Source organism: Phyllostomus hastatus, unplaced genomic scaffold, assembly GCF_019186645.2.
Source record: "Phyllostomus hastatus isolate PE091 unplaced genomic scaffold, TTU_PhHast_1.1 phas_scaffold_55, whole genome shotgun sequence".
In the NCBI taxonomy this organism is placed as follows: Eukaryota; Metazoa; Chordata; class Mammalia; order Chiroptera; family Phyllostomidae; genus Phyllostomus; species Phyllostomus hastatus.
The window spans coordinates 12,696,480-12,715,623 of NW_025334035.1; the positions used below are offsets into that span (position 1 = coordinate 12,696,480).

The following is a 19,144-nucleotide window of genomic DNA, read 5'->3' on the forward strand; positions in this document are numbered from 1 at the left end:
ACAGGAAAAATTATCGTCACATATGTGTGTCTGCCTGAGGAAATCACATGTAAGTGGTCTACCAGGTAGGACCCTGGATGCACACCCTTGGTGCATGTGTCTCCCCTGAGAAGACTTCTGACGTCTTTATCTGTCAGCACATAGAGACCCTTCCATCTGCTTTAGAGCTGTTCAACTCGCCTTGTCCGTGTGGACCAGGATTCGTGGATGCATCCTCTCTCCATGGACATTGGTGTCTTTCCCAGGTCCAGGCAATTTCCCCAGTGCTCCAATGGGTAGCCAGGAAAATATGTCTGTGAAAAATTGTGCAGGAAGTGCTGTGGGGAGACCTCTTAGCATGAGCACTGCCAGGGGCACGTGTGCACCTGTGGAACTAGGATGGGTCCTGCACACTGTTCTCCCAGAGGAGGGGCCTTTCCCCCCTTCCCTCCAAGGGGTCAGCTGGGGCCTCTGCTTCCTCGCTGTATCCCCATGGCTGGTCACCACCAGACCAGAAGCCTGCCAGCCTGAGGGTGACAGTGCTCTGTTCCCAGTGTTGACAGTGCACGTGTTCCCATCATAGAGGCCGGGCATCTGTGACATGTAGACAGGTGTGCAGTGCCTCTCTCCGGAAGTACATGTGCATACTCTGTCCCTTTAGAAAACATGGACTTGAGAGACTTTGCTGTACCACAGGTATGAGACGATTCACTGGCCTCCTGTTGCTGAGGAATGCCATCCAGCTTGTCTTTGTCCTTCCAGATTGCTGCATTTTATCCTCTTGTCTGGGCACAGGATGAGGCAGCCACTGCATGACTTCCTTCTAGCCCTCAGGTCACACTTAGCAGTGGGGTCTGTATCTTGAGATCATATACATGTTTACCAAAAAGGCTTATTTTTTTGTTTGTATGTTTTTTTTTAATTTTAAGATTGTATTTATTTATTTTCAGAGAAGGAAGAAGTGAGGGCAAAAGACAAGCAGAAAAACATCAATGTGCAAGAGAAACATCGATTGGTTGCATCTGGTTTGCCCACAAAAGGGGACCAGGCCCACATCCCAGCATGTGCCCCAACAAGAAATCAAACTGGTGACTGTGTGGTTCGCAGGACAGTGCTCAATCCACTGCCCACACCAGCGAGGACAGAGCTTAATTTTTTATATGTGATCTTATCCTTCTGGGAATTTTCTCTTAAATGACAAAAATATGTGAGCAAACAGCAAAAGGCACCTGTCGTAACATTCCACTTATAGGAAATGTCCAGAATAACTTAAAAAAAAAGACACAGAAAGCACATCAGGGGTTGCCAGGGAAAGAGGTGTGGGGAGTGAGTACTTTTGCTGCAGGTTTCTTTTTTGGCAGATGGAACATCCTGCACCTGGTCAGTGGTGAGGCTTGCACAGTGTCATGAGTGTATATCATGCTCAGAAGTAGCACAATTTACAATTTAAAGAATAAAATTTATTTAACACTTTAAATTAACCATGCCATGGAGAAAGGGAAAATGCAACAATTAAACAGTATAAAAGGAGAAGGTCAAACAGGGGAGGTAACACAACTTCGGGTGGGAGTGGGAGAACCGGAGGGATAATACGCAGCTCCAGAACTGGCCCAGGTGCACTTTGCAGAGCCAGCTCCTCCCCAGTGGTGGCAACCAGGGCAGGTTCCAGGGAGGACTCTTCAGGCAGGTGGAATGGGGCCTCCATAAGGTCAGCAGATGATGCAGAGCCTGGCCCGGGCTCCACAGCTACAGCTAGAGTGGTCACTTGAGGTGGCACCACCCTTGGCAATGGGCTGCTCTCCTGGCCTGGAGTGTCATCCCTGTCTGACCCTATAGCCAGCTCCTCCAGGTGTTGGACAGGTGCTGAATCAGGAGCTTGGTCTGCCTCCTGGGCTCCTACTGGATTCATGAGAGGAGAAAAGATCACCCACATGCCCGAATTTCCATGTCCCCTACCCAACAGACAGAATACAGCCAGAGCCTTCTGGAGAAGCCACAGCCAGGACATCGTCTCTGCGGGCAGTCCAGCAGATGGGTGGTCTGAGTCTGATCTGCACTCCAGGGCAGCCTCTGTGGGTGCCTCCTGTGTATCTGGCACCAACCCCTCCCTGTAAGCTTACTTGTACCTCACCCACCACACACACCCACCTCTTCCACCTTCTCACCCTTTGGATCTTCCTCCTTGGAAACTGCATCATTGAACTCAGGTGTGGTAACCAGGCCACCGTGCTCCAGGACCAATTCTGAAAATGTCAGTTCCATGTAAAGCCTGGCTGACTTCAGGGGAAGAGTCTTTTTCCCATCCATGGGCCCTGGATCCCCAGATCCATGTGTAGAGACAAGGCTGGAGACTTCATCTACCATCTGTTGGTCCTCAAGGACCTTTCTTGACCTCTGCAATGATAATAACCGGCAGCCGGTCCCAAGGCCTCAAGCTCTGATGGGCCCTAGTAGCTGCTATTCCTGACCACTGTACCTTCTGCTCCAGAATCAGGCCCAGACCTGTGTCTCTCAGACCTACACACAGGGGCAATGAGGTTCACCTCCCAGGCTTGGGATGAACTTTGGGCAGAGGATGCCATCCATACTCCACATGAACCCACCCAGCCTTGACCTACAGTTGAACGTGACCGGCCAACCAGAATTCTTTCCTGTCTCAGCCTGTACCTGCTCAGGGAACCCCCTGACACACATGTGCACACACAGGTAGGTAACATATAGGGTTGCTGAGGTGGAATCATAGTGATGGCCTGGCCCGAACAAAACTGCCCTAGGCTCCCTGTGTGTTACCTCTCTGTTCCCCTGTGAAAAGGCGTTGACGCTGAGTCTGGACCCAGCAGCAGCTGCGATGAACCACACTATCACCGCCTCTTCTTTCGAGGCCTTGGCCTTGGGATAGGGGCAGACAACAAGCAAACATCCTGCTACATGAAATACATCCATCTAAGTCAGCTAAGTGAGAACGTGGCTGCCTAGTTACCAGGGTTCCAAGTTCTGCTGGGCTCTATTATCAGGGAGTGAGGTCACTGTCTGGATCCTCTATCCTGAGGGTCTCCTCAGACAGGAGCACTGACCCCTGCCTGAGGAACCCTCTCCCCCACAACTGCCCCACTTCCAGGCACAGCACAGGGACTGACTCAGACATGCCTCAGGGTCACCTCTATAGCCGCTTATTGAACCAATACTTTCTGTCCTACCAGAATTTGTTTGTTCCACCTCTATGACATTTTAACGTATTTTCTTTACAGTGTGATTTGTTATGTTATCACTGAAAGTTACTGTTTTTATTTTAAATTGTGCCACTCCAGAGCATGATGCACTATCAGATGCTGTGCAAGCGTCACCACTGTGCAGCTGCAGGGTGTTCCATCTCCCCAAAAGGAAACCTGCCCCACAAAGATACAGTCCTTCTCCTCCCCACCCTGCCAGCCCCTGATGTGCTTTGTGTCTCTGCTCCATTACCTACTCTGGACAATTTGATGAACAGGATCTTACAATAGGTGCCTTTTTGTTTCTGGTCACATATATTTGTTATTATCTGAAATACCATTTCTGTTATTTAAAGGGACTTTCCAGACAGAATAGAGAGCAGTTGAAAGAAAAGAAGCCCTTTTGTAAGTTTGTGCATAATCTCAGGGTAGGGATGTATGTTCTAAATGAGACACAGGGTCAGAAGTCATTTAAGACTATTCCAAGAATTTCAAGAGGTTGGAAGATTCCAAAGCTAATTTTACAAGTTCAGCATTATGCTAATTTTAAAACCAGATAAAGATGAAGAAAAAATTATAGGACCATATTTTGGATGACCATAGATGCTATAATCCTCAATAAAATACTTGCAAACTGTTCAAGCATTACATTAAAAAATCATACACCCTGACCAAGTGGGATTTATTCTGGAAATGCAAGGTTGATACAATATACACAAATCAAAAATTGTGATACACTACATAAACAAAATGAAGCATCAAATTAAAATGATCATTTCAATAGATGCTGAAAAGCATTTGATAAAATCCAGCACCCATTTATGACGAAAACTCTCAGCAAAGTGGGAATACAGGGAACATACTTCAACATAGTGAAGGCCATATAAGATAAACCCAGTCAATGTCATACTCAATGGGCAGAAACTAAAAATATTTCCCTTAAGAGGAAGAAGTCAAGGGTGTCCACTTTTACCACTCCTGCTGCACTTAGTACTAGAGTGCTTGACACAGCAGTCAGAAAAATAAAAGTCATCCAAAATGTAATGGAAGATATAAAACTGTCATTATTTGCACACTACATGACATTATATATAGAGAACCCTAAAGGTTCCACCTGGAAACTACTCAAACTGACACATGGATTGGATGAAGTAGCATGATATAAAATAAATATCCAGAAATCAGTTGAGTTTTTGACACCAATAATAAACTATCTGAAAGGAATATTAAGAAAACAGTGTCACTGACAATTGTTTAAACAATAATAAAATAAAATACTTAGGAGTAAGTTGACCCAAGGAGGGAGAGCATTTTGCTCAGTCTATTGAGATCAGGTTCCCAGGTGTACCACTGTTTGGCTCAAATAAAGTTTTGTAGAAATTCCAAATAAAATTCACCAATGTGGTAAATAAAAAATATGTGGTAAAAGAAGATAGAAAATTCTGAGACACTGAGGAAAGAAATTGGAGCTACAAATAAATAGAAATATATCCTGTGGTCATGAACAGGCAGAAACATTTGTTAAAATGTCCATATCATCCAAAACAATGCAGAGATTCAAAGCATTGCTTTTAACACCTTAAACTCAGAAACACTCCAGATAGCAGGCTTCAGACCACAGGAGAGCAGGACTCAATGAGCTCCAAATGTGGAACACCCAAAGGTACATCTTTGGCTGGCACCAGACACTGCAGGGCCAAATTCAGCTTTGTGAGGTCTGCCCCAGAGCAGCAGCTCATCACACACTGTGGTCGGAGCCAGTCCTCAGAGTCAGCCAGTCTGAGGGTCAGTCCCACCCACGGATGGGCCAACAGCAATGAAGACTCAACTACAGCAGGAAGCTCTCATAACGAACACAAGGGACATTCCTGCCACACCTAGCAGTGAGCCCCACAGGGCACCCACTACATAAGGCCACCATACTGAGACTGGGAGACTCAGCGGAATTACCTAATGCACAGAAACAAAATCAGGAAAGCAGCCAAAACAAGGAGACAGAGACAAAGAAAGATGCCCCACAGGAAAGAACAGGAGAAATTCCCAGAACAATTACTAAGTGAAGTGGAGACAAGCAGTCAAATAGATACTGACCTTAACATAGCAGTTAAAAAGGGCCATCAAGAAACTTAGGGGAACTTCCGGCCAAGATGGAGGCATAGGTAGACACACCGTGCCTCCTCGAACATCCAAAATAAGGACAACAATTTAGAAACAAACAAAAAAAACAGAACTGGCAGAAAATTGAACTGTATGGAAGTCCAACTGTATGGAAGTCCACTCCTTTCACAACCAAGGAGTGAAAATAGACAAATTCATCCAGACCAGTAGGAGGGGTGAAGTTGGGCAGCCAGGTGGAGAGAGGTCTCAGCAGAAAAAGGGGTGGCACCAGGCATACAAGGCAGCAGCTGACAAACCACAGGCATGCAAGATGGCAGTGGGCGGACCCTGGGCACACAGGCAGCGGCTAGCAGACCCTGGAAGTGGGGTGGCAACAGGCAGACCCAGCGAGGTAGCGGATTGTGAAGCAAGGCATGGTGCACAAGGTGGCTAGCTGACTGGGTAGTCACACATTCACGCACAGATAAACCAAGCAAGCTGGGGAGTGAGACAAACCATGCAATCCAGGGTTCCAGCGCTGGGAAATAAAGCCTCAAAACACCTATTGAAAACACCTATGGGGGTAGAGGTGCAGGGAGAGACTCTCAGCCTCACAGGCCAGTTTGTTGGAGAGACACACAGGGTCCTAGAACATACATAAGCCCACCCACACTGGAATCAGCAACAGAAAGGCCCAGTTTGCTTGGAGGAAGCGGGGGAAGGGACTGAAATCCAGCAGAGAGAGGAGCAAGTGCCATTGTTCCCTCTCGAACCCCTCCCCCACATACAGCATCACAATCCAGTGACTGGGTTGACTCCCTCTTGTGAACACCTAAGGCTCTGCCCCTTACTACAAAACAGGCGTGACAAGACAAAAAAAAAAAAAATGGCCCAAACATTAGAACAGATCAAAGCACCAGAGCAAATACAACTAAGTGACAAAGAGATAGCCTGCCTATCAGATGCACAGTTCAAAGCACTGGTGATCAGGATGCTCACAGAACTGGTTGAATTTGGTCCCAAATTAGGTAAAAAAATGAAGGCTACGCTAAGTGAAATAAAGGAAAATGCACAGGGAACCAATAGTGATGGGAAGAAAACTGGGACTCCAATCAATGGAGTGGACCAGAAGGAAGAAAGAAACAATCAAACAGAAAAGAATGAAGAAATACAAATTCAAAAAAATGAGGAGAGGCTTAGGAACCTCCAGGACATCTTGAAACCTCCCAACATCTGAGTTATAGGGGTACCAGAAGGGGATGAGGAAGAGCAACAAGTGGAGAAGTTATTTGAACAAATAATAAAGGAGAACTTCCCCAATCTGGCAAAGGAAATAGACTTCCAGGGAGTCCAGGAAGCTCAGAGAGTCCCAAAGAAGTGGGACCCAAGGAGGAACACACCAAGGCACATCATATTACATTACCCAAGATTAAAATGAGGAGAGAATCCTAGAAGCAACAAGAGAAAAGGAAACAGTCACCTACAAAGGAGTTCCCATCAGACTGTCAGCTGATTTCTCAAAACAGACCTTGCAGGCAAGAAGGGACTGGAAAGAAGTATTCCCAGTCATGAAAGGCAAGGACCTACATCCCAGATTGCTCTGTCCAGCAAAGCTTTAACTTAGAATGGAAGGGCAGATAAAGTGCTTCTCAGATAAGGTCAAGTTAAAGAGTTCATCATCACCAAGCCTTTATTATCTGAAATGTTAAAGGGACTTATCTAAGAAAAAGAAGATAAAAAACATGTACAGTAAAATGACAGCAAACTCACAATTATTAACAACTATACCTAAAACAAAAACAAAAACAAACTAAGCAAACTACTAGAACAGGAACAGAACCACAGAAATGGAGATCACATGAAGGGTTAGCAACAGGAGAGTGGGAGGAGGAGAAAGGGGGAAAAGGTACAGAGAATAAGTAGCATAGATGGTAGGTAGAAAATACACAGAGGGAAGGCAAGAATAATATGGGAAATGTAGAAGCTAAAGAACTTATGACACATAGACATGAACTAAAGGAGGGAATGTGGGTGGGAGGGTGTGCAGGGTGGAGGGGAATAAAGGATGGGGGAAAATGGGACAACTGTAATAGCATAATCAATAGAATATATTTCAAAAAACAGGGGAAGAATGGATGAACTCAGTGAAAACATGAACAAAGAGATAGTGAGCATGTAAAAAAGGACATAGAAACTCTGAAAAAAAATAGTCAGGAACGAACTGTACAATATCTGAAATGAATATGTAGAGAGAATTGGCTACACATTAAATGATGCAGAAGCTGGAATCAGTGATTTGGAAAAAAAGGTAGCAGAAAACCCCCAATCAGAGCAGCAAACAAAAAAAAAGAATTTTAAAAATAAGAATAGTTGAGAGACCTCAGGGACATCAAGCATAACAACATCTATATTATAGAGGTCCCAGAGGGAGAAGAGGGAGAGAAGGGCATAGAGGCCCTATACAAGGAAATAATTACTGAACACTTTCCTAACCTGACAAAGAAAATAAGCATCCAAGTTTAAGCAGCACAGAGTTCCAAACAAGATAAACCCAAGAGGCCCACACCAAGGCACACCATAATTCAAATGGCCAAGTTTAAAACCAAAGAGAAAATTCTTAAAAGCAGCAAGAGGACAGGAGTTAATTACTTACAAGGGGGCTTTCATAAGACTGTCAGCTGATTTCTAAACAGAACCATGTCAGGCCAAAATGGATCCACAAGAATATTCAAAGTGTTGAAAAGCAAGGACCTGCAATCAATACTACCCAAGAAGCCTATTGGTTAAAACTGAAGGAGATATAAAGAGCCTCACAGACAAGAAATAGTTAAATAAGATTGGTACCACCAGTCCAATATTACAAAAAAAAAAACCAAAAAAAAAAAAACCTGTTAAAAGGACACTTGTAAAGTGTGGGGGAGCTCTGTCCCACTGATGAGAATAAATCTACCAAGATATGATCTGCTTGGGGAGAAAAGGCTGACTAATCTCTCAGAGGAGAAGGACTTTGAGCACCTTTTTCTCTGGGCTTTCACTGGATTTAGTTTGCATAGAAATGCAGGGCGTATACATAAAGCTCATCAATCATTGTCAGGCAGTAATGATCAAAGAATAGATAATATTCAAAGAACTATAAGGGCTTATTCTGAGTCTGGGTCAGATAGATAGAGTGACCGGGCAAAGGACCATAAAACTTCGGGAAACAAACTCATTTTATGCTTGGACCCTTAACATTTAAATTGAGGGTATTCTTAGCAAAGCAAGTTTCATAGGATTTTATGCACTCTTTCTTAGGCCTGATAGCCTATTCTGGCACAGGGCTGCACCACCCTCTGGCAAGGTTTCCAGCTTGAGTCAGGCAGGGGAAGCAAGGAAGCCAAGAGATTAGAAGACTTCTTACAGATAGAATGAGAATTCAGGCTAAGACAAAGCCAAGGGTGAGGGTTTTTTGCCCCTCCTTCATAATCCCCTAAATCCTTCCCTGATGGCCCCTTCGAGACTGTATCTGTCTTAGGTTGTTCCTCCCTTGAGGAATCTTAGGCATCATTCACTGTCCAACCATCCTCCAGGGGCCAAGCAGGGCAGAGGCTGCGCCCCTGCTGGGAGGATAAGTTTTGTCTCCTTAGTGGCTTATGGTCCCAAGGTCTTTTTACTCAGCTTTAGCCATGGGGGCGTTACAGCTTCTGAAACCAGGCAGGACAGTTCCCAACAGTAAAGACAATGAAAAAAAAAAAGTGGAACCCAATGATAAAGTAAAATGGCAATAAATCTGTACCTATCAATAATCACTTCAAATGTAAATGGATTAAATACTCCAATCAAGGACATAGGATAACTGAATCCACAAGAAACAAGACCCACATATATACTGTCATACTGTCTACAGGAGACCCACCTCAGAAGGAAATACACATTGAAAGTAAAGAGTTGGATAGGGATACTTCATGCAATGGTTACAAACAAAAAAACTGAGTTAGCATTACTTTTATCAGAAAAAAATACTTTAGGTAAAGGCTATAATAAGAGACAAATAAGGACTTGGCACAATGAGAAAGAGATTCATCCAACAATAGAATATAATCTTTATAAACATTTATGCACTCAACATAGGAGCACCCAATAATATAAAGCAAGTCATGATGGACATAAAAGGAGCAATACAGTCATAGTAGGGGATGTTAATAAAGCCACTGACCTCCATGGGTAAATCTAGGCATAAAATCAACAACAAAACAGGTACCTTAAATAACACACTGGACCATTGGTTTGAATTGATACTTTCAGAGCATTTCACCCCAAAGTAGTAGAATATTCATACATTTCAAGTGCTCACAGAACATTTTTCAGGATTGACCACATGTAAGAATACAAAATAAGTCTCAATAAATGTAAGAAGGTTGAAATCATATCAAGAATCTTCTGACAAGAATGGTGATACTAATAATCAATTACAAGAAAAAATAATGAAAAACACACAAACACATTGAGGCTGATCAGCATGGTACTAAACAGTGAATGGGTTAACAGTGAGATCAAGGAAGAAAGTAAAAGATACCTTGAGACAAATGAAAATAAGAATGGAGCAACTCAAAATTTTATGGGACAAAGAGAAAAGCAGTCCTAAGCGTGAAATTCATGAAAACATAGGCCTGCCTCAAGAAACAAGAAACACCTTCAATAAACAATCTAAACTTACACCTAAAGAAACCTTTCTTCTTTCACACCTGAAAGTGTGAAGAAGAAAGAAAATCATAAATATCAGAGCAGGAATAAATGAAATAGAGTCTAAAAAAAATACAATTTTTCAATGAAACCAATAGCTGGGGTCTTTAAAAGGATAAACAAGATCGATAAACGCTTTACCAGACTCATGAAGAAAAAAATAGTGAGGACCCAAAAAAATAAAATAAGAAGTGAAAGAGAAGTAACAACTGACACCAAAGAAATACAAGGGATTGTAAGAAAATATTAAAACAATTATAGATCAAGAAGTTGAACAATCTGGAACAAGTGGATAAATTTCTGTGCAATCTTCAAAAACTTAGTCAAGAACAGATCAACTACAAGTAATGAAATAGTAATGAAAGTAATAACCAAAAAATTTACAACAAACAAAATCCTGTACCAGATGGCTTTACAGGTGAATTTTACCAAACATTTAAAGAACTAACACTTAGTCTCCTCAGACTATTCCAAAAAATTCAAGACGAAGGAAAACTCCCAAGCTCATTTTACAAGGCTAGTCATTATTCTAATACCAAAACCAGATAAAGACACTACAAAGAAAGAAAATTATAGGCCAATCTCTCTGATAAACCTGGATGCTCAAATCCTCAACACCATATTAACAAAGCAGATGCAGCAGTACTTTAAAAAGAAAGGAAACCTGCTCTGCATTCATCAGACCTGTGTAGGTATTTTCTCTTGACCTCTTCTTGGCTGTGTGAAATTGTGTGGATTATTCAAACTGTCTGGTGTTTGGTTCCATATCTCTAAAAAACAGACATATAATGATTCCTACCTCATAGAACCGAATGAGGTAGCTTATGTAAATTGCCTGGGAAAATGCCAGGTGCATAGGAGGTGCTCAATAAATGATGGTGGAGAAAAAGCATAAAATCTTTATAACTGGAAAGCAGTCACCCAGAGGGTGTGAAACATTAACATAAATGAAGCCATTTTAATATGGAACTAGAGCAGCCAGTCCACAGGCACTGTTTGCATGTCCTGCTCCTTGAAACTTTGGAATGGTTGAACTGGGAAAAATAACTTTGGAATGATCCAAACCAACTTTGATTACAAACAACTGTTTGCAAAACTTAGAAGAAAGAAGACATCCTGACCACAATGACTGATGATAATGGAGCCTCTTTCTGAAGATCACGAGTAACCAGACACGCATAGCTTTTTAGCATGAACAAAAACTCCTTTCTCCCGTTCATGTCATCATTCTCTTCCTCTTCTCACAAAAATCCCCTTGCCCTCACCCTGTGATGAGAACATTATTTGGGTTTCTGCCTGAATTTGTACTTCCAGAATCGCAATTCATTTTGATCCCAAATAAACTTAGTAGGTTCGAAAAAAAAAATCCCACACCATGATCAAGTAGGAATTATTCTTGGGATGCTATGTTAGTACAATATCTGAGAACCAATAAACATGACACATCACATAAACAAAATGAAGGATAAAGATCACAGGATCATATAAATAGATACAGAAAAAGCTTTTGATAAAATCCAGCACACATTCATCATAAACACTCAGCAAAGTGACAATAAATGGAACATAATTTAACTGTATATAGGCTGTTTATGTCAAACCCACAGCCAAACAACCTACTCATTAAGCAAAAAGTAAAATGTTTCTGTTAAGATTAAAAACAGGACATGGATATCCACTTTCACCACTCTTATTCAACATAGTACTAAAATTCCTAGTCACAGCAATGAAACTAAAAGAAGATATAAAAGGCATTCAAGTAGGAAAGGAAGAACTGTCATTATTTGCAGATACATGATACTGAATACAGAGAAACCTAAAGATTACACCAAAACAAAACAAAACAAAAAAACCCTACTAGAACTGATATATGAATTCAGAAAAGTAGCAGAATACAAAATATTGAGAAATCAACTGAATTTCGACACTTCAATAATGAACTCTCAGAAAGTTAATCTAAAAAATTCCACTTATAATTTTATCAAAATAAAAATAAAATACCTAGGAATAAATTTAATTAAGGATATAAAAGACCTGAACTCACAAAATTATGACACAGAAAAGAAATTTGAGAAAGATTCAAATAAATGAAAGCATAAAGCATGTTTATGGATAGGAAGAATGAACCTCATTAAAATGTCCATCCTACCCAAAGCAATTCATAGATTCAACCATAATTCATATTGACATAACCAATGGTGTATTTCACAGAACTAAGACAAATACTCCAAAAATTTATAGAATCACAAAAGCCCCCAAATAAGCACAGTAACCTTGAGAAAGAAAAACAAATTTGGAGGAATCATATTAACTGACAACAAAGCATACTACAAGGTCATACTAATCAAAACAGCATGGTAGTAGCATAAAACAGCTATAAAAATCAGTAAGACAACAGAGAACCCCAAAATAAACCCATGCTATTATGGTGAATTAATATCAATTAATATTTGACAGAGGAGACAAGAACATACAATGAGGTAAAAAATATATTCAATAAATCTTGTTGGGGATATTGGACAGATAAATACAGTAAATGAAACTAGACCACTTTGTTACACCATATGAAAGGTTAAACTGAAAATGAGTTAAATACGGAATTGTGAGACCCCATACCATAAAATTGGGATGAGTCAGGGAAGATGGGGAAAGTGTGAGAAATTGCGGGAGAGGGGTTAACTGCATCAATACTGGGCACAAATACAAGTTGTCTATTTCTGGTCTTGATTAGCAACAAATACACACATGCACACATATCTGTCAGCTGGGTTTGCCTACGCAGGTGGTGAGACATCCTTTAAGAGCCTGGAAGGGCCACATTGGTGCTCAGAAGCCGCCCGGCCTGGAACTGAGCCCTCGGTGAGCAGGGAGCTCCCCAGCTGACTGCCTTTTGTTCTGGACAGCTCCCTGGAACTGAGTCCCTGGGAGGGAAGGCTACACTCGCCAGTGTGTGGCTAGGCGAAGGGCGGAGGCGCAAGTCTCCCAAACAGGCCTCGGCTTCCAAGAGGCCGCTACGCGGCCGTGCACGTGGGCAGACAAGAGGGAGGAGCTGGTGATGGGCCCAAGCCTGCAAGCCTGAGAACCAAAGGGTCGCCATTTGGCCTGGGCTCTTCCTTGGCGGAGCAACGCAGGGAGAAGACTGCAGGAGCACTGCAGGCCAGCACTCCCCAGTGGAAACGGTGGGGTGGGCAGGGAGCCCCGCTGGCCCCTAGGCCGGTCCCTCTCCCGGGCTCAGCCCTGTCTCCCCGGAGCTGGCCCCGGCAGGAGCGGACGGGCGATGGTGTCTCAGTCCTCTGCAGGGGGCAGCAGCGCTTATCCGCGCGATCACCGTAGTCCCCGCGCCCCTCCGGGCATGGAGGCGAAGACCCAGGACGCCCTAGCTCAGTAGCCGTGGCACGGTGGCTACCTTGTCGGAAGAAGCGGGGCCCTTTTGTGCGGTGGAAATTGGTCGTCGCTATTGCTGCCGCTGTCGCTGTCGTTGGGCGCCGCCTCCCACGTCTTCTACTTGGTGTTTCGGCCCTGAGAGGAGGCGGCAGGCTCGTTGTAGAAACGTAGGATGGTTCACCAAGGTGCGCACCGGACTCCGCCCAGGGGAGGCAACGGCTGTGTGTAGTCTGCCCTCCTTGGCCCCCCGGGGCTTCTCCTGGGCCTTCTCGTGCCTGTGTCCCCTGGGCGCAGACCTTACAGCGCTTCTCAGAGTGTCACTTGGCCTTAGGTTTAGCAGGGGCCGCCTGTAGAAAAGCACTTCTGTGAAATCGGGCTTATTGAGTTAAAAGGCCAGAAAGTTCTGGGCGAGGAGTTTCGAGCTCAGTGTAAAAGCCTGTTATTCCCGGACTCTGGTACCATGCGGGGAGTTCATATTGTCAGTCACCTTGCAGGACAGAAGCTTGGTAACCAGTGCCTGCCTCCTGAAACCCAGGGATTATGTACTGTACAGATCTCTAAACCCAGGTACCTACCCAGGACTGGCTCAGAAAAAAAGGCACTTAGTTTTAAGTTTTTGCCTAACATTTATTTGAACGCTGTATTCTGGAGTGAGACATTTAAAAGATTCTAGTATCTTACTGGTTTTGCTGCGGTACAACAAAACAAGCCATTCTCCTTTTCTAAAGTTGCCCTGCTTCTCTTGATAAGGTGAACCGGAAGTTGGTGTGCAGGTATTTATAGGACAAACTTAGAGAATAGAAATATAAAATGAAAACATTTTATTGATAAATGTTCATCAGGTACAGCCTTGAAAAAGTCCAAGATTTGAATCAGGGCTAGGAGGAACTTTGCCTAGCTACTTGGTGTATCCTTCTGGGTCCGCTGTTAAACAGGAGTATATGTGTGTTTTAATTTCTAAGGATTTAGATTTTTCACACCACTTAGTAGCTGGTTTCAGTGTTAAAAAGTCACAAGTTTTGGTTTAGTAGACACCTAAAATTTTGAACACGTGAGTTTAAATCTCTTGATTTGTGTTGTTTTGTTAAAATATATTTTATTGATTATGCTATTACAGTTGTCCCATTTCCCCTACCCTTTATTCCCCTCCACCCTGCACACCCCTCCCACCCACATTTCCCCCCTTTAGTTCATGTCCATGTGTCATACATATAAGTTCTTTGGCTTCTACATTTTCTATAGTATTAACCTCACCCTGTCTATTTTCTACCTACCATTTATGCTACTTATTCTCTGTACCTTTTCCTGCTCTCTCCCCCTCCCACTCCCCTGTTGCTAACCCTCCATGTGATCTCCATTTCTGTGATTCTCTTCCTGTTCTAGTAGTTTGCTTAGTTTGTTTTTGTTTTTGTTTTAGATGTAGTTGTTAATAACTGTGAGTTTGTTGTCATTTCACTGTTCATATTTTTATCTTCTTTTTCTTAGATAAATCCCTTTAACATTTCATAAAATAAGGCTTGGTGATGATGAATTCCTTTAACTTGACCTTATCTGAGAAGCACTTTACCTGCCCTTCCATTCTAAATGAAAGCTTTTCTGGATAGAGTAATCTTGGATGTAGGTCCTTGCCTTTCATAACTTGGAATACTTCTTTCCAGCCCCTTCTTGCCTATAAGGTCTCTTTTGAGAAATCAGCTGACAATCTTATGGGAACTCCTTTGTAGGTAACTGTCTTCTTTTCTCTTGCTGCTTTTAAGAATCCTTATTTTTAATCTTGGTAATGTAATTATGATGTGCCTTGGTGTGTTTCTCCTTGGGTCCCACTTCTTTGGGACTCTCTGAGCTTCCTGGACTTCCTGGAAGTCTGTTTCCTTCACCAGATTGGGGAAGTTCTCCTCCATTATTTGTTCAAATGAGTTTTCAATTTCTTGCTCATCCTCTTCTCCTTCTGGCACCCCTATAATTCGGATATTGGAACATTTAAAGATGTCCTGGAGGTTCCTAAGCCTCTCCTCATTTTTTTGAACTCTCGTTTCTTCATTCTTGTCTGGTTGAATGTTTCTTTCTTCCTTCTGGTCCACACCATTGATTAGAGTCTCAGTTTCCTTCCCATCACTATTGGTTCCCTATACATTTTCCTTTATTTCACTTAGCATTGCCTTCATTTTTTCATCTAATTTGCAACCAAATTCAAGCAACCCTGTGAGCATCCTGATTACCAGTGTTTTGAACTGTGCATCTGGTAGGTTGGCTATCTCTTCGTCGCAAAGCTGGAGCTTTGATCTGTCCTTTCATTTGAGCCATTTTTTGTTTTGTCTCAGTGTGCCTGCTATATATGAGGGGCAGAGCCTTAGGTGTTCACCAGGGTGAGGCAACCCACTTCTTTGCATTGTGAAGCTATATGTGGGAAAGGGGTCCGAGAGGAAACAGTGGTGCTTGCTCTGCTCTCTGCTGGATTTCAGTCACTTCCCTGGCTACCCACGAGCAAAGTGGACCCTTCTCAGCTGATTCCTAGGTGGAGGAGCTTGTGTATGTTCTAGGACCCTGTGTGTCTCTCCAATGAACTCTCCTGTGAGGCTGGGAGTTTCTCCCAGTGACACCTCAACCCCCACAGGTGTGTTTTCCATGGGTTTGAGGCTTTATTTGGGACCTGGGGTTGTGGGGATCTGTCTTCCTCCCCAGGTGGTCCTCCCAATTTATCCACAAGTGAATGTCAGACTGCCCTCTCCACCAGCTACTGCCTTGCCCACCCCGGTCTTACAGCCACCACTTTGCCAAGAGTCCTCTCTGCCCAGCTGCCCATCTCCACCCCTCCTACTGGGCTGGATGGATGTTTCATCTTTAACTTCTTGGTTGTCGGACTTCCATACAATTCAATTTTCTGTCAGTTTGGGTTGTTTTTTGTTTTTACATTGTTGTTGTCATTCTTTTGGTTGTGCAAGGAGGCATAGTGTGTCTACCTATGCCTCCATCTTGGCCAGAAGTCCTGCTTTTTGTTTTTTGAGGTGACGGAAATGTTAGTTCTGAAGGCTAGGATGTCCAAAATTAAGGCACTGGCAGATTCAGTATCTGGTGAAGGCCTGCTTCCTGGCTCCCAGATAGCTGTCTTCTTGCTGTGTCCTCTCATGGTAGAAGGGCCTGTTCTGTTTTTTGATGAATTCCAGTCATGATGGTTTTTCTTTTTCTAGGTTCATTAGCCTCTCTCTTGTTTGATAGTTGCATTCTGATCACATCTCCAAAACTCTGGTTGTAAAAAAGTATTTACATCCGGATTCTCTCCAGTGTGGCCATGTCATTTTTAATATGCAGCGCTGTGTAGGCCCAGGAATACTGTACTCTCCTCCCTGTGCAGTGATGTTCCTGCTAAGCCACTGTAATAGAAGATGCAACTGAAATGGGAAGTCTGACAGAGAGTAGACAGGGAACTCACTGATCCAGAAATCCCTTGTCCCACTCCACTAGCTAGAAGCTACCCTGAAGCCAGGGGAGAAAGAAAGATCTAAAGATACAGTGTGGGGAGAGATGCACTGGAAGAAGAAAAGGCAACCACAGAGATCAGCGTCCTTGTTCCGATGCTTAAGTCGGAACAAGGAAATGCTTAACTTGTCCATCTCCTAACTTCTCCAGGCTTCCTTCTGGCCCAACACCAGTATCCTTTCTGACTCACTGTCTTTCTCACTCTAAGCTGACAATGCCTTTGGTAAAAGGCGATTCAAAAATTAGAAATCTCAAAATATAAGTTATACAATAGAACTTAGAGATAGGAAGAAGACAAACTGGGGAAATGGCTGGAATGCCAGATATTCCATATTCTTTCATGGCTCTTAAACCTCTTAACATGTGTCTAGAGAACCCTAAAGATTCCACCAAAAACTACTAGGACTGATAAATGAATTCAGTAAAGTAGCAGGATACAAAATTAATATTCAGGTATCAGATGCATTTTATACTCCAATAATGAATTATCAGAAAGTGAAATTAAGAAAACAATCTCATTCCCAAATGCTTCAAAAAGAATACAGTACCTAGGAATAAATTTAACCAAGAATATAAAAGACCTGTACTGGGAAAATTAGTAGACACTAATGAAAGAAATTGAAGATAGAAATAAGTACAAGCACATACCTTGTTCATGGATAGGAAGAATTAACATCATTAAAATGCCCATACTACCCAAAGCAATCTACAGATTCAACACAAGTCCTTTTAAGATACCAGTGGCATATTTCACAGAACAAATATTCCAAACATTTATATGGAACCACAAAAGACCCTGAATAGCAACAGCTATCTTGAGAAAGAAAAAACAAATTTGGAGGAATCATGCTGCCTAATATCAAACTATGCTAAAAGGCCATAGTATTTAATACAGCATAGTGCTGGCAGAAAAACAGGCATATAGACCAATGGAACAAAATAGAGAGCCCAGTAATAAACCCATGCCATTATAGTCAATATTTGACAAAGGAAGTAAAAAATACAATATGTTAAGGATAGTTTATTCAATAAATAGTGTTGGGAAAACCAGCCAGATATGTGCAAAAGAATGAAACTAGACCACCTTGTTATCACACACACAACAATAAAGTCAAAATGGATCAAAAACTTAAGTGTTAGACTCAATACTATAAAAATGCTAGAAGAAAACAGGCAGTAGAATGTTGGACATTTCTTGTAGCCACATTTTTTCTGATACATCTCTTTGGGCCAAGGAAACGAGAAAAAATAAACAAATGGGAGTACACTGAACTAGAAAATTTTTGCACAGCAAAAGAAACCATCGACAAAGTGAAAAGACAACCCCCTGAATGGGAGAACATATTCACTGATACATTTGATAAGGGTTTACTATCCAAAATTTATAAAGAACAGTTAAAGGTCAACACCAAAGAACCCCCCAAATAACCCAATGAAAAAATGGGCAAAAGACTGGAATAGACACTTCTCCAAAGAGTGTAACAGGGTTCAGCCAAGAGGGGAGCCCCAAATAGGGATTTGTAATAGGGTCCAGAAGAGTTTGGAGATAATTGGCTCCACACCACAGGGCCACACCTGCCCAGAGTGTGGGCAGCTGTGGCCAATTGTGAGAGAAGTCGGAAATGGGGCTGCAGAGGAAGATTAGCACTGGGATTTAAATGGAGGCACAGCAGCCATTGGGGGTCTCTCTTTTTGGGACCACACGTCTGTTTAAGACCACGCAGCTTTGGTGTCTTGGTTGGGACCATGAGGCTTGGGTGAGAGTCAGGACCACGAGGCTTTGGAGGTGCTTCCTTTTGCCACGTGGAGGGTGCTGGGAGGAATGTGTGCATTTGTGGAGAACTTTAGTTTGTGTTATTTCAGATGAATAATAAATTCCTTTCCTTTTCACTGATATGTGGTATTAAGAGACATCTTTCCTCAGGTGGTGGGCAAAACAAACCCAGACAGGTGGGGAGGAACCCCCTATAGACTGTAACAAGAGGACATACAGATGGCCAATAGACATGAAAAGAAGCTCAGTGTCACTAATTGAAACATTTAAGCCATTTACATTTAAAGTGATTATTGATAGATATGCACTTACTGCCATTTTATTTTTAAAGTATATTTCTCCTTCTCTTCTTTTTCTTTCTTCTTTTTAAAGAAGTACCTTTAACATTTCTTGTAATGCTGGTTTGGTGGTGATGAACTAACTCCTTTAGATTTTTCTTGTCTGGGAAGCTCTTTATATCTCCTTCAATTTGGTATGATAGCCTTGCCGTGTAAAGTAGTCT

The 19,144-nt window shown here is 42.6% G+C and overlaps 1 protein-coding gene across 1 annotated transcript; it reads right to left on the reverse strand.

The window, feature by feature from the left end:
• Positions 1–1,456: 1,456 nt before the first annotated feature.
• Positions 1,457–13,536, reverse strand: LOC123809131. Its single transcript, XM_045823993.1, has 3 exons — positions 13,414–13,536; positions 2,145–2,373; positions 1,457–1,875 (listed from the first exon to the last, which is right to left on the reverse strand). The coding sequence occupies exons 2-3, from the start codon at positions 2,341–2,343 to the stop codon at positions 1,457–1,459; spliced, it is 618 nt and encodes a 205-aa protein (XP_045679949.1). The 5' UTR covers positions 2,344–2,373; positions 13,414–13,536.
• Between the last annotated feature and the right edge of the window lie 5,608 nt (positions 13,537–19,144).